At 43.3% G+C, this 16830-nt stretch overlaps 1 protein-coding gene across 1 annotated transcript; it reads right to left on the reverse strand.

The window, feature by feature from the left end:
- Positions 1–3254: 3254 nt before the first annotated feature.
- On the reverse strand, positions 3255–14076 carry LOC109893107 (fructose-bisphosphate aldolase A). Its single transcript, XM_020486158.2, has 8 exons — positions 13895–14076; positions 12553–12671; positions 8377–8640; positions 7993–8153; positions 7541–7624; positions 6871–7045; positions 5746–5945; positions 3255–3827 (listed from the first exon to the last, which is right to left on the reverse strand). The coding sequence occupies exons 2-8, from the start codon at positions 12662–12664 to the stop codon at positions 3732–3734; spliced, it is 1092 nt and encodes a 363-aa protein (XP_020341747.1). The 5' UTR covers positions 12665–12671; positions 13895–14076; the 3' UTR covers positions 3255–3731.
- Positions 14077–16830: the final 2754 nt, after the last annotated feature.

Consider the following 16830-nt stretch of genomic DNA (forward strand, 5'->3'; position numbering starts at 1 on the left):
ATAGCTGTGCAGCGATGCTCCCGATCCAACCTGACAGAACCTGAGAGGGTCTGCAGAGAAGAATGGGAGAAACTCCCCAAATACAGGTGTCCCAAGCTTGTAGCGTCATACTCAAGAAGACTCAAGGCTGAAATCGCTGCCAAAAGTGCTTCAACAAAGTACTGAGTAACGAGTCTGAATACTTATGTAAATGTGATATTTTCGTATTTGCAAAACATTTTATTGACCTGTTTTTGCTTTGTCGTTATGGGGTATTGTGTCTAGATTGATGAGAAGGATTTTTTAAAAATACATTCAAGAATACGGCTGTAATGTAACAAAATGTGGAAAAGTCAAGGGGTCTGAATACTTTCCGAATGCACTGTAATCAGACAATGAAACCCCTAACAATGTTCAATGATGACATTTCTCTAAAACAGGTGCACCACCAAGTCAGACCAGTAGGCTAAGTGTGTGCACAGCCCCCTCTTGTATTCCCTGTTCACCCATGACTGCGTGGCCACGCACGGTTCCAACTCAATCAGACGACACAATAGTAGAAGGCCTGATTATCAACAATGACGAGACAGCCTACAGAGGAGGTGAGGGCTCTGGTGGAGTGGTGTCAGGAAAATAACATCTTCTTCAACATCAACAAAACGAAGGAGCCCGATCGTGGACTTCAGGAAACAGCAGAAGGATCAAGTCCCTATCCACATTGACGGGACTGCAGTGGAGAAGGTGGAAAGCTTCAAGTTCCTCGGCGTACACAACACTTACAATCTGAAATGGTCTACCCACACAGTGTGGTGAAGAAGGCGCAACTTCACCTTTTCAACCTCAGGAGGCTGAAGAAATTTTGCTTGGCCCCTAAGACCCTCAGAATCTTTTACAGATGCACAATTGAGAGCCTCAGTTCTAGGCCCCTTCCCTCCACCGTGCGGCTGGACCAATCAGCATCCTCTGATAATCTGAGGGTGGTTTAGTTGACGATGACAACAATAGGCGCCTGTACTGGGGGCAAAGTCGAAAATCCTAATAACAATGATTGCTCTTGAGGAGGTTGGTGTTGGTTATGCTATAGCAGCAGTTATATCAGAACTGGAAGGCATAACTTAATTGAAAGAACAGCATATAACTGCATTCAAGGCTTTTCTTGGGAGAGAAGATGTTTTCACTCCTCTTCTGACTTGGTTGGCAAAGAGAGAGCTTGATTTACCAGCTAGCTCCGCTAGTAGTCAAGAAAATTTGACATATCGATAACCTAGTTTCTCTCCGTTGGTCAACCTCATGGAGGACCAGATCAGAGAGAATGCAAAGCTGAGGATCACTAACTTGCAGCCTCCATGGACATTGACAAATTGTTTTTTCGGTAGCCCAGTCTTGGTTGCTGAACGACTATGTTGAACATTAATTGGAGTCCTAGATAGCATCTAACTGCTGGGGGCCTCAGAATAAACCAGCATCCCCTCTCACACATACATATTTTTTGGGATAATTTTTGCACCATTATGGACAATATATCGAACTTTGTCTCCATCTATTGTATATTATTGGTAATCGTTTTGTGTCCCTACAGTCACAATTTGGGTCTGGTGTAGACGGGTTGGTTGTTTAGCAACAAGACCGATGCATGTGCAACTATGGAGCAAAACAGATGGGGTTGCCAAAATGTTAACTGTATTTCGTCGCCAAATGTTAATTGAAAACATAAATACAATGGATACTATGGATGAATACTTTTGCAAGGCACTGTAACATTCTGTTGGTGGCAAGAATTAATCATTTAAATTGAAACCCCAAGTTTGAATCAAGCATTGTTTTGGGTATCAGTTCATAAACCATGTGCCATGGAATCGGCACATCGAAAATACTATTTTATAACCTATATGGCACCGCTGTCAACATTTTGTTCGTCAAATGAAAATGGTTCCATTTTCAATTAACCGAAAGTGAAAGGTTATAATCTTGATAAAGGGAAAAAGGCAAGGGTTGAGCCATTCTTACTAATCTACTGGATAACCAGTAGATGTGCCCAGGTTCTTTTAGCTTGCCTTCATCCCCCTATTCGTATTCTCCTCCCACTCTCCTTTATTTCTTGAACTCTAGATCCCATACTATATATTTTAACTCAATGTTTGTCCCCCTCTCTTGCCCTCTCTCATGTTCTCCAGGACCGTTGTCTGCCGATAAGATCCTGCAGCAGCTGAGAGTGCCCCTCATTAAGTAGTGTGCTTGCCTGGAAGCGTATCCTGTTCCCACCTTCGACATGTGTGCTGGGTTCTGGAAGGGTGGAAAGGACACCTGTCAGGTACTGCATCACTTGAAGGAAAACACACAGTCTTACTTGTGGTTTATCTTGTCCACTTGTCAGGGGGACTCTGGTGGGCCGTTGGTATGTCTCTCTGGTGGTCAGTTTGTCCAGGTGGGAATCACGGGTTTCGGGAAAGGCTGCAGTAGAGAAGGCATCCCTGGAGTTTTCATCCAGGAGATTATTAACTCCGACACCAGGCTCTGCTGAGGCCTAGGTCATCCTGACTGTTTATGAGACAGTAGTCCATCCCTCTTTTTATATTCTTCTTTATCTCAGATTAACCAAAATCTCTGACTTGTGACTTTTGTTTAAAGGGATAGTACGCAGTCTATGGACAAGGTATGACAGCAAGCCATGCTTTGTTTTTGTTTACCTTGTGTAGCTCAAAGAAGTTACTGATGAATGATATTGGGACTATTGACTTGGATTGAATGTGTGCCAGAAATGTGGAAACAGTGGCCAGGTAAACAAAACCAAAGCATGATCGCTGTCATACCGTGTCCATAGACTGATTAAAGGGTAAGGAAACCAATATGTAATTTGTAATTAAGGTGAACTATCCCTTTAAATAATGCATTGACGTCCTTTTAAGGCTGCATATTGCTATTGATTGTGAGTGATCTACTCTTTGATTCTTGACTGTGACAATTCATACTGCAATAATTAGCTAGTCAACCTGTGTGTGAGTCTGTTGTTTTAACTGCTGTCAGAGATTGATATTGTGACTGTTCAAATGTGTTACTCATTGCCAGTCGGTTGGCATCTACAATACTGTACTCCTTACTGTACTCCTTACTGTACTCCTTAGACGAATGTGTATCGTCTTTTTTCATGTTTTCATGCTGTGAATCCCCAAGCATTTTCTGACCCTGTTGTCACTGATAATGGTAGTTACACCCCCATCTAGCAGTCTCATTAGAGCAGGCAGTCTGCCCAAACCCAAAACAGGATAGCACAAAAGTGCATTTAGTGAATATGATTCTTTATTTTCTATTTCCAGTGTATAGAATCTCATACATTAATAATATACTCTACAAGGTCTTCCTCCAGGGTTTTTTTCAGTCAAGAGAAGAAGGCACGTGTACTTGGGAATCATCAAGAAGACAACACTGAATCACGAGGGATAGTCAGAGGGGAGGATATTGTAAGCAGAGGGGGGCAAAGAGCTGGAGCTTTCAAGCTCAGCAGCGATCAGGGAGTGACTAGGGGCAAAGGATCACAGAGGGGGGTTTGAGTGCTAAAATGTTAAAATAACTGACGAGACACACTTAACTTTCCTGCACTAGACAATAACATAACAGTGACATCACAAGCCCAAAGAAAAAAAGAAAAAAAAATGGAAGAGGGAAAGAGTTTTGCAAAAAAAAAGGGTAACAGCTGAGTGGATAGTGTGGGGAAATGTGTGTATGGTTTGATATTGAAAGGGGTGGGTCCATACTTAATAGGCATGGTTGGCCACATAGAGGGATTCTCCGCCGGCGGCGCCCTTGTCTCCAGAGGAAACATACTTGCCCTGACAGGCCTTGCTGTTGTTCTGTAAATGAGAGAGATAGAGAGGGAGAGAGAGAAAGAAAGAGTGAGAGAGGGTTTGGGAAAGAGAGAAGAATGTAAGCCGGAGAGAGAGAGAAAGTGGAAGAAAGATAAAAGACAACAATTAGTACAGACCCTTGGTCTCCCCACACAAGGACATACGGAGCCTTAGCAAGAGGAAGTGGAGCTATCTCATTGCTGTAGGAACATTAGGTACGCACCCAATGGCCTTCCTTTATTAGGTTTATACGGTGTGTCTAGGACTGTCTAGGACCTTATCCTAGAGACTGTAGTCCAGGGCTATCCAACACGCCTTCTGTACAATATACAGTAGTGTACATGTGATGGCAGATTTTGAAAAAACAAATGGCCAACACATTTATAGGCTCCAAACCATCATGATATCATTCTGTCAAGTTGGCCTATTTTGGAGTCAATATTTAATTGGGAAGGTTTTTGGGAAAAGACTGTTTTGGCATTCTACACAACACATGGGCGCACACAAACAAGCGTTACTTCTTCAGAGAGTTACAGGAAATACGAATCAGCGATGCATTCTTTTTATGAATTATGAAAAACTTGTTTCATTTAACTACTCTACCGCTGTCGTTCATCTGTAGGCTGCTCCATGGGACAACCAGTTATTTGAGCTGCACGCTTACGCTGTCCGACAGACGACATTCTGCTCAATTCGAGCCAAGTGTAGGGAAATAGAGCATTTTGTTTGGGCTGAAAATAACACATTTCTTTTGAAAAGCAGTAATTTTTTCAATCATGTCATTAACTGTTTCATCCCTCCCCTATAATACCACATTAAGTCAATTCAAGTGATTGAACTGAAAAACAAACCTCTGCTACGAACTCCCTATCAAGCATTTTTGCTTGATTTGTGTCGGCTTTCTTGTGGCGGTAATCGCAGAAAAAAGAAACTCTCTCCTTCCTAAGCTCACATACTCGCTTGAGAGCATTACCCTTGCTTAGCCACCTAACATCATTATGTAAAAGTAGATCATGAGGACTATGAAACAAGTGATGTTCATGCGGTGGCGCCGCCAGATGTTTGCAGCTGCGATTGGCTGATGTTAGCAGCTCTGATTGGCTGTATGTTGAAAGATATTAATTGACAGCACTTCATGGGCAGGACTACAGGAAAACAGATTCTCCTACTGGAGAATATTGACTAGAATATTGAGGGCTCATTTTGGCACAAAACATATATTTTTGTCAGATTTTTTAAACTTAATGTTCAGAATTTATCCAGGGGGTGGACTGAGATGGTCTAGCAGTTAGGGCCACATATATACGTGGATCCAAATCCAGCCCACGCCCTTCTGGCACAAACTTCTCTCCAATCTTTCCAATCTTTCTCACCATCTCTAACCCCCCCCCAAAAAACATGTTTTTATTTGTATTTTTAAATGTATCAAAAGCACATTATAAATGTATAAACTGGCAGCTAGTTGAATAGCCCTGCTGTAGTTTGTTATCACAGAGGGTCACAATAATTCTAAGAACCTTGTGATGTAATGCCCAAGTATTCACTGCTACTGTTGAACTGTTGAACTATGCACAAAGTACCATCACGCTTACTATATAAATGCCTTAACCTGACTCTGAGAATGTTGACAGCTGTGCTGCATTAGGGTCACTTGATAAATTAGTAATATCTTTGGGAAGTTAGTTAAAGTTAAATATTATAGGTAATAATAGTTAAAGGTTCATATTGGAATACTTTACTTGCCCGGTGCAAGGGAACAAATTGAATAATTCCGAAAGTGCAAAGCCCGCCCATCTAACACTCAAGGCAGGCAGGCTCAATGAAACGCTCAATCAAAGTATTAGAAAGAAAACAAATACTACTATTTGAATGCCACCCTTCGTATCTCCCCTCCCTCATGTTCTTCTCCCTGTGTGGGTCATACCAGGGCTCTCTTGATGAACTCCTCCTGGCAGGCCTTGCCGTTCTCTGGCTTGCCTCCCCAGGCCTTGAGGGCGGAGGCCTGCAGGGCGCGGCCATAGGAGAACGTGATGGCCCAGGGCCGGTGAAGGGGACACTGGTTCATGGCATTCAGGTTGATGGAGGCTTCTTCCTCAGACTGGCCGCCAGACAGGAAGGTGATGCCTGGGGAAGGACGGAGGGAGGGAGACAGGGAGAGGAAGGGTAAGATAAGAGGAGATGTGTGTGGGGGAGAAGGGTTTGTGTGTGTGTGTGGAAAGTAGAGTGAGTGTGTGTGCGTGTAAAGGATGTCATGTTGCTTGCTTAGTGAGTACCACTTCCTCCCAATTCGGAACATACCTGGCTCGAAACCGGGACCTCTGCTTCACAAACACACATGACCTTCCTCCCTCAAGCATCTCTGCGGGTTACGCCACTCAAAAGCTAGCTCTTGAGCGGCAAAAGCGTGGACACTTAAGGCCGAGGAGGAAGTTTCACACGTCGCCATGTGCTACACGTGCGTGCATGCACGTGTGTATCTCCATATTTATATATGTATAGTACCAGTCAAAAGATTGGACACACCTACTCGTTCCAGGGTTTTTCTTCTTTTTTTTTTACTATTTTCTACATCGTAGAATAATAGTGAAGACATCAAAACTGTGAAATAACACATATGGAATCAGGTAGTAACCAAAAATATAAAATATATTTAGATTTGTTTAACACTTTTTTATGTTACTACATCATTCCATGTGTTATTTCATAGTTTTGATGTCTTCACTATTATTCTACAATGTAGAAAATAGTCCAAATTAAGAAAAACCATTGAATGAGTAGGTGTTCTAAAACTTTGACCGGTAGTGTATGTACTGTATATAACGTCAATGGAGTGCGTTAGTGAGATCTTCGAGATTTCTTCTTCATTCTTGGAAAATGACTAGTTCTGAAACCTAACGTTTCTCTGTCTCGTCATTTGACCCTATTAATTCAGGTATGTAATGTGCAAAAGTGCAATATGACTTTTTTAATAATATTGAGGTAGGTGTGTCCAAGCGAGTAGGTGTGTCCAAACGTTTTGACTGTTCCTGTGTATGTCTCTCCTTCTCACCAGGCACGGCTGGGGGCACGGTGCGGCGCAGGGCGGTGACAGTTGCCATGGCTATCTCCTGGTTGCTAAACTTTTGGGAGCAGGAGTGTCCAGGGGTGACCATGTTGGGCTTCAGCAGGGTGCCCTCCAGGTACACATGGTGGTCAGACAGAGCCTTATACACTGCAGCCAGAACCTGTGGGGGGAGGAGGGGGAGAGAGAAAGAGAGAGCGACCGGAAAAAGAAAGGGGACAGAGAGCCGGAGAGAGAAAGACAAGGGGACAGAGAGTGAGAGACAAAGGAAACAGAAGAAATAGGGATGAGACCGACAGAAATAGTTAGAGGTGTTGAAAATGATTGAATGACTGATTGATCTAATAAGTGTTCATATCCTACCCAGACTTAGCACGCTCTATTCCAATACCCACACTAAGGTTGCATTTACACATCAGACCAATTCTGATCTTTTTTTCACTAGTTTTTCACTCTTTTGACCAATCAGATCAGATCTGAACAGGATCCAATGTGAAGAAATCTGATGTGATTGGTCAAAAAATCAACTTGGTCAGAATTGGGCTGCCTGTCTAAATGCAGCCAACTAGAATGAAGCTGACATGCATTTTAAGTGGCAAGCTAGAATGGCTATTGGAAGGTAGCCACTATTTTTCTGTTAGTCGGAGCGATCCCACACCTTCTCTGTGACATACTGGCAGCGCTTCAGGTCATGGTCTCCGTCTGGCAGGATCTCAGGCTCCACGATGGGCACGATGCCATGCTAGGGAAGGGCACAGGAGCATGGCAACCAGCGTCATGACTACAGAACAGACAATACAACTTTTCAATGGCACCGGAGTTTGCAACTTGGCACCCAAGCTAATTTGATTAACTTGGTGGTTAACTCTACAGCTACAGATCAGGCTAAAATAACTACAACTCCTTGATAAGTAATTATAGTGGTCATATTGTTTTTCGAAGCCCAGATGTGAAACATTTACAATAAATAGATATTGTTTTGTGGAGATTGATGAAGAGTGGGTAATGATGTAACGTAAGCGTGAACTGTAAGGGCCAAGTGTGTGCCAACTCATTATATGTGTGCCAATATGTTCACACATGTTCAAAGTGTGTTTCTGTGTGTCTCACCATCTGGCAGATGCTGGCGTAGCGCGCCAGGACGTTGGCGTTCTCCTTGATGGCCAGCTCTGAGGGGGTGGTGTCAGTGATCTTCAGCACACAACGCCACTTAGCAAAGTCAGCTCCGTCCTTTTTGTACTGGGCACACCGCTCGTACAGACCATCCAGACCTGAGGGAGAGAGACAGAGAGACATACAGAGAGAGCGAGAGACAGACAGACAGATAGAGAGGGGGAGGTGGATGTGTAACATTATGAAATAAACATGACTTGACACTTTGTTCCAGTTTCACTCTTCAAACCATCCCCTGAATACAATCTGCATATGTAGCAAAGTTGAGCTCAATTCTAGAGGTGAAAGGTCACCTAGACCCGGCCTGCCGTTGTCGCTCACCCTGAGTGGTGGTCTCTCCGTTGGTCCCGGCCAGGGGGACGACACCTTTGTCCACCTTGATGCCCACCACCATGTCCCTCTCCTTGATGAGCTGGGGGAACAGCTTGCCGTCGTCTGTCTTCTGGTACAGGGTCTCATGGAAGAAGATGACCCCGCCGATGCATGGCTCTACGCGGTCGGCCGTGAAGAGGAGCTGGCGGTAAAGGCGGCGGTTCTCCTCAGTGTTCTCAGCGTTGATGCTTTGGAAACGCTTGGCGACGCTGCCTGTTGGAATGAGATTAAAAATGTATACGATAAATAGAAAATATATACAGTGCATTCAGAAAGTATTCAGACCCCTTTCCTTTTTCCAAATGTTGTTACGTTACAGCCTTCTTCTAAAATGTATTAAACAAAATAAAAATACCCATCAATCTACACACAATACACCATAATGACAAAGCGAAACAAGTTTTTTTTTTGAAATACCTTATTTACATAAGTATTTAGACCCTATGCTATGAGACTCGAAATTGAGCTCAGGTGCATCCTGTTTCCATTGATCATTCTTGAGATGTTTCTACAACTAGATTGAAGTCCACCGGTGATAAATTCAATTGATTGGACATTACTTGGAAAGGAACACACCTGTCTATATAAAAGGACCCACAGCTGACAGTGAATGTTAGAGCAAAAACCAAGCCATGAGGTCGAATGAATTGTCCGTAGAGCTCCGAGACAGGATTGTGTCAAGGCAAGGATCTGGGGAAGGGTACCAAAAAATGTCTGCCGCATTGAAGGTCCCTAAGAACACAGCGGTCTCCATCAGTCTTAAATGGACAAAATTTGGAACCACCAAGACTCTTCCTAGAGCTGGACACCCATCCAAACTGAGCAATCAGGGGAGAGGGGTCTTGGTCAGGGAGGTGACCAAGAACCCGATGGTCACTCTGACAGAGCTCCAGAGTTCCTCTTTGGAGATGGGAGAACCTTCCAGAAGGACAACCATCTCTGCAGCACTCAATCAATCAGGCCTTTATGGGAGAGTGGCCAGATGGAAGTCACTCCTCAGTAAAAGGCACATGACAGCCCGCTTAGAGTTTGCAAAAATGCACAGAAAGGACTTTCAGTCTATGAGAAACAAGATTCTCTGATCTGATAAAACCAAGATTTAACTCTTTGGCCTGAATGCCAAGCGTCACATCTGGAGGAAACCTGGCACCATCCTTATGGTGAAGCATGGTGGTGGCTGCATCATGATGTAGGCATGTTTTTCCAACGGCAGGGACTGGGAGACTAATCAGGATTGAGAGAACGGTGAATGGAGCAAAGTACAGAGAGAACGGTAGTGTATAAATATATTTTTTTCTAAAGTATTCAGACCCTTTACTCAGTACTTTGTTGAAGCACCTTTGGCAGCGATTACAGCCTTGAGTCTTCTTGGGTATGACGCTACAAGCTTGGCACACCTGTATTTGGGGAGTTTCTCCCATTCTTCTCTGCAGATCCTCTCAAGCTCTGTCAGATTGGATGGGGAGCGTCGCTGTACAGCTATTTTCAGGTCTCTCCAGAGATGTTCGATCGGGTTCAAGTCTGGGCTCTGGCTGGGCCACTTAAGGACATTCAGAGACTTGTCCCGAAGCCACTCCTGCGTTGTCTTGGCTGTGTGCTTAGGGTCATTGTCCTGTTGGAAGGTGAATCTTCACCCAGTCTGAGGTCCTGAGCGCTCTGGAGAAGGTTTTCATCAAGGATCTCTCTGTACTTTTCTCCGTTCATCTATCTCTCGATCCTGAAAATTCTCCCAGTCCCTGCTGCTGAAAACATCCCCCCAGCATGATGCTGCCACCACAATGCTTCCCCGTAGGGATGGTATTGGCCAGGCGATGAGCAGTGCCTGGTTTCCTCCAGACGTGACGTTTGGCATTCTGGCCAAAGAGTTCAATCTTGGTTTCATCATACCAGATCATCTTGTTTCTCATCGTTTGAGAGACCTTTAAGTGCAATTTGTCAAACTCTAAGCGGGCTGTCATGTGCCCAATACTGAGGAGTGGTTTCCGTCTGGCCACTCTACCATAAAGGCCTGATTGGTGGAGTGCTGCAGAGATGGTTGTCCTTCTGGAAGATTCTCCCATCTCGACAGAGGAACTCTGGAGATCTGTCAGAGTGACCATTGGGTTATTGGTCATCTCCACCTCGCCGATTGCTCAGTTTGGCCGGGTGTTCAGCTCTCGGAAGAGTCTTGGTGGTTCCAAACTTCTTTGATTGAAGAATAATGGACGCCACTGTGTTCTCGAGGACCTTTAATGCTGCAGACATTTTTTGGTAACCTTCCCCAGATCTGTGACTCGACACAATCCTGTCTCGGAGCTACTGACAATTCCTTTGACCTCATGGCTTTTGCTCAGACATGCACTGGCAACTGTGGGACCTTATATAGACTGGTGTGTGCCTTTCCAAATCATGTCCAATCAATTGAATTTACCACAGGTGGACTCCAATCAAGTTGTAGAAAGATCTTAAGGATGAGCAATGGAAACAGGATGCACTCAATTTTCGAGTCTCATAGCAAAGGTTCTGAATTACTTATGTAGATAAGGTATTTCAGTTTTTTTATTTGTAATAAATTTGCAAATATTTCTACAAACCTGTTTTCGCTTTGTCATTATGTGTGGAGATTGATGAGGGAAAAAATGTAATTTAATCCATTTTAGAATAAGGCTGTAACGTAACAAAACATGGAAAAATCCATTCAGGTGTATTTTGTGGCTTTTGCCGAATGCGTTCTAATGATCTAAAGTCAAGCTGTTGCAACTGCCTGTAAAACACACAGTCCAGTTCAAAGTGAATGATGGCAGGCCCGTGTGACAAATGGCTTGTTTGCATAAAGATCTACAGTAGCTATGATTAGCTATGGCACACTTGTCTATGTAGACCCTGGTCCTGGACAAGACAGATGTTTTAAATGAGGTTTTATTTCCTGCAGTGTCTATTAATTGTCCAAATGCACAGCCGCTTTCTTACTCTATATTGCTATAGAATTTTCACAAATGCCTTTTATTTTTATTTAACCTTTTATTTAACTAGGCAAGTCAGTTAAGAATAAATTCATATTTACAATGACGGACTGCCCCGGCCAAACTCTAACCTGGACGACGCTGGTCCAATTGTGCGTTGCCCTATGAGACTCCCAATCATGACCAGTTGTGATACAGCCTGGAATCCACAACCAGGGTCTGTAGTGACGCCTCTAGCACTGAGATGCAGTGCCGTAGACCTCTGTGCCACTCGGGAGCCTTACTATATGTAATTCCCAAACATTGTAAGAATTTATGAAAATGTCCAAATTACCATATTTAAGTGCTCGCTTGTCAGAATAAATAAATGGCATATTCTTCCTGGGGTGAATAAGAGCAGATTTTAAATAAGATTTCATGTTGGTAAAATGCTATTAGTTCCATTTTAATACATTCATAAATATACAGTATATACTAGTGTTATAGCAATTCCAAATCTCTACTTCCGTTAACAGGCTGGCCTTGTGACAAGAAGGTTCTTGTTTGAAGTGCAATACCATGCACAGACAAATCCCACAAAATCACCACTTAATAAATACTACATTTGGAAAATTGGCCTTGATGGCACCAAATTCTCCAAGACATCTGTATTGTAATTTGAATGGGAGGTTTAGTGCCAACATGCAGGAGTTTGCCAAGCCTTGTATTTCCAAGGCTCTAGGAAGGATGGAGGAACATCACCATAGTAACAGCAGTGTGAACTTGGATGTTGTTATTCTCCCTTTTAGGGATTGGCACATTTTTCTATGTGTTATGTAAGTAGCCTACAGTGCCACTTGGGCAAGACTCTCTCAGTGGTAGGTTACAGCTGAAGATGTGGTTTTGCTTGCAGACATTGTGAAATGTGATGGTAAGCGTTCAAATTGTGTTTAATACATTCTTATACCCTTCTCTCTCGGATAATAAACTGTTTTTACATGTAGGCCTTGTTATGTAGGGTAGGTTGAGTTATGTAATAGTCCAATCTCTCTGTCTCTCTCTCTCGCTCTTTTGCTCTGCCCGTCTGGCAGTGTCAGTTATAGCCCCATTATAGGCCACTGTACACTATCTGTGATATGCCAAGAATGAGTGTGTTTAGTGGGTGATCTGATCCGTGTGTGTGGACTCATCAGCAGTCCCCTACCAGTAGACTCATCGGCGGCAAGGATTCCCTTGCCGGGAGCAACGATCTTCTGAGCAATATCACTGAGCTCCTTCTTCTGCTCCGTAGAGAGGAATGGGAATGAGTGAGGCATCGTGTCTCTGAGAGAGAGAGAGAGAGAGAGCAAAAGCAAGAGGGGAGGTGGGAGTGAGGGAGAGAGGGGAGGGGTGAGGGAGATGAATGAGGGAGACATGGAGAGAAATCATTGTTATGAATCTTTATGTTGAAAGGATTATAGATTCAGTGTTTGTAGCAAGGATGGTTAATCCCCACTGACGCAATCAACTGTCATAGCAGCATCATAAGGCTGTAATACACTCCAATGGCGACCGGTTCCTACATTAAATATTCTCCATGCAAGCTGCAAAGACTTCAATTTCCTCCTTAAGTAGATTTAATGGCGAGACGGCAAAAATGGGCGAAATATACGCACTACGAACCTGTTGCCGGGGGACACGAGTGTATTAGGTATCGTCTGTGTACATCAAGCCCAGACGATACAGTAGATATACGCCATTAGCAGCTGCACAGGCTAGTTATCATGCTGAGACTCCCAATATAACCTTGGTCTGCCTATGTGCGCCATCAGAGGAGTCCGTCCGATTTCTCAAACAAAAGCATCTCACAAATTCTGGTGAGCATTTCAACAGTGAAAAACAACATGAAGCTAGCTTCAAATCGCATTATACATCCAAATCTTCCCTTATAGTCGGTGCGTGGAGTTTTCACATACCGTGCGAACGTGAGGGATTCGCTTTTGGCATCTGTTGATGTAGGCGTGTACACGATGTTCTGATTGTCTTTTGGGGAGCGCTTGTGATATTTCTGGATTTATTTGCCCGCTATGAACAGTTTACATAATATGCGCGTTATTTCATACTAGGTCCCCGCAAGTATTACAGGCAGGTAGCCTAGTGGTTAGAGCATTGGGCCAATAACCGAAAGGTTGCCAGATCGAATCCCCGAGCCGACAAGGTAAAACTCTTGTCGTTCGGTCTCTGAACAAGAGAGTTAACCCACTGTTCTTTGGCCGTTATTGTAAATATGAATTTGTTCTTAACTGACTTGCCTAGTTAAATAAATACAATTAAAATACTTCCGCGTCTGTCCTTGCCATTGCATCCGTATGACCTTGTAATACATTGGGAGTTGCCGGATAGGAAGAGTCACACGTAATAGTCATATTTCAACTACAGACATGACATACGACATCATATATATTACATATTTAGCTTGAGGCTTATACATACATCAATGCAGTAATGTCTGATGGAAACGACATCATTTTACATAACAAATGATTAGTTGATGAGAAAAAACTTACCAGTTTATCTGCGCAAAATATAATAGAGCAAAAGCTGTAACTTTACGGTTTTAAGAGGGAAGAGATGCGTTCTGTTGCAATATCATGCAATGAAGAAGGATGTCTAGTACTGTTAAATGTCAAGTGACCAGGGAAGGCCAGTGACGAAAAAGAGGGCCTTGCCCCAGGCCACGTACGGAGACTGTCCAATCAAAACTCACGATGAAAGATTGACATATCATTCCATCCATTGTCTGGAGAAAACGTTTTTTCTGTGACAGTGGTTGGCTCACTTGCATCCAAGTGCCGTTCTTTTGAATGACGGAAGAGAAAGAAGGCGTGTTTTACGAATAAAGGGGTGGAAAGATTTGCGATCATGTACGTGAGAGATCTCACGTGCACAATGCATGCTCAATACGTGCCTGTGTTATACTGCCCCATCAGAAAGGCACTACTTTGTGGTGGTTCCGCATTGAAGCCAGACTGCACCACAGAAGCGGCACTAATCCTCAATCTAGACCTACTATGAATGAATAAGCCTTTTCAATTGAAACCTCAGGGATGTTATGTTGCTGCAGATTTGGCTCGAGACTATTCATAATGATAGTTTACATGGAATAAGAATACACCTTGGTCATAATAATCAATTCAATTACTAGACCTACTATATATTATAAATACAATATGATGACAAGATGTACAGAACACGACTGGCAGCAAAGCTATTCAAAATACATTATATTATAGACACTGTAGGCAGCGCTAAACTATAGCATTGTCATGTTCAATGTGCATCATCATCACCATTCATTACTTCATTGTCTCCCTCTTTCAAATTTGGTTTCTAATTCTGCTCTCCTTCGCTTCCTTTACCCATACCTCCATCCACGTCACCTATCCCTCCCTCCATGTTACTGGTGTGAAACATGATGTGCTAGTTTAGTTTGGCCATGTTGATGTTCAGCCTTAGCCTCCATTGGTACAACTTGGAACACAGCAAGGGTTCACATTCAGCCCCATCATCACACATTGTAACAACATTTCCTAAACATTTCAGAAACTCTGCCTTGGTAGTATTGATTTCAGTCTTTGTGTTATATGACCTTCCTCTGGCGCAGTCAGACCACCATATTGCATAATACACCCTGGCCTGCTGTGCTACCCAGGGGACCACAGACTGACCAATGCTCTTTCCACAGGGGGACACTCTTTTCAAGGCATTTCGATACAAAGTTAATTTAGTAGCAGGTTAGGAGAGCATTTTCGATAACCCTGACCCCTTTCCTAACCTTCTATGTTAATTCTCCCAACCTGCTGTGTAAGTTCTCCTAACCTGATACAAAAAAGTAACTTTGAAATCAAAGTGCTGTGAAGAGTGTTTCCTGTTTCCAGAGGCCGAAAGGTGGAGTGTGTATCAATCATGTGTATGTGTGTGTGTGTGTGTGTGTGTGTGTGTGTGTGTGTGTGTGTGTGTGTGTGTGTGTGTGTGTGTGTGTGTGTGTGTGTGTGTGTGTGTGTGTGTGTGTGTGTGTGTGTGTGTGTGTAATTGTGAGGAGTTGGCACTGCAGCGATAAGTCTGTGTGAATAGTACTGTTGTTCATTGCTAACCTTCACCTCTTCAGGATGAGTTGGATTCACCGCATTTCTGTCTACAATGGTCACGGCATCCAGTTTACAAGGCTGCCCCTTTTCTCGCATCCTTCGGACACCGTGTCAAACACCAGAGGCCAGAATATAGCAGATTTAGTAGTAGCGTAATGGGAATCCTTGGAAGTATCGCTGTTCCTCATAGTATGTACTAGGTAGAACCCAAAATGTACACTACTGTTCCAATGGAAGGTCAGGTGGTTTGTCAAACATCCGCTTGGTCTATTGAATATGAACACCATAAGCCTGACTAAACAGTTTTCCTGTCCCACATCAGGTTGACTCAGTAAAAGCAGGAACTTAATCTCATACCTATTAAATGGAGTTGTCCCAAATTACTTGAAGTTGCCCCAAATACTACATAGAACATGGGATTTTAACCCCTTTGGGAGAAATATCTTAATTACATGTAACAATTCAAAGTTAGTTCCTTAATGCTACCAAAGTACATGTTTTTGTCACAATTAAATGCAAAGTGTTGCTAAATATTGGGAAACAACATCCGGATAACCAACATGTCTTAGCTTGCATGGATTGCATGCACCATCCAAAATACATTTGATAGTGTTGGATCATGTTGTCATTTGGTTGGCAGGCTCTCAACTTTTCAACACATATATAAATCACTGTTGTTTATAAACATGGCAGCATTAAACATGGCATACATGAGCTCAAAAGATGGCATAGACTCAGTAACACAATACAGCTTCTAGCCCGGTCCCACTGCATGTGCTGTAACGTCAGCGAACTATACATCAAAAGACTACATGATTGGCTATAGAAGAGTAGTATGCATGGGACGAGGCTACAATACCATTCACATTCTGTATAGTCTGCAGAGTGACACAAAATACACAGAGAGGGCTATGGTCAATGCCTCCTACATTTTCTGAGGTGGAGGTATAAGAAGACTTGTGAGGGAGGGAAAGCAGACGATCTGGAGAACGTCTGCAATGCCCCTCTAAGCCCACATGGCTAGTATTTATTCTCTGTTCATGACCTTTGACATTTGGCCAGCATAGCTAATCTTAGTAGGCGATGGAAACACACACAGCAACTAGAGAAGGGCATAGCGGCCTTCACAAACACAGAACAAAGGGAATGCATGAGAGGCGGCGTTGAAAAGGAGGGAAAGTTTATAGATACAGAGTCCGAGAGAAACAGAAAGAGAGATGGTGTGTTAAACGCACATCACTTAGACTACATAGAAAAGTTCTGCAAAGGGAATGACAATAACATGCCCTAGAAAGAAGTCTCAATCCAGTCACTCTACCCTTCGACAAACTAAACCTAAACCTGGTGACCTTAGA

This window comes from Oncorhynchus kisutch, linkage group LG6, assembly GCF_002021735.2.
Source record: "Oncorhynchus kisutch isolate 150728-3 linkage group LG6, Okis_V2, whole genome shotgun sequence".
In the NCBI taxonomy this organism is placed as follows: domain Eukaryota; kingdom Metazoa; phylum Chordata; class Actinopteri; order Salmoniformes; family Salmonidae; genus Oncorhynchus; species Oncorhynchus kisutch.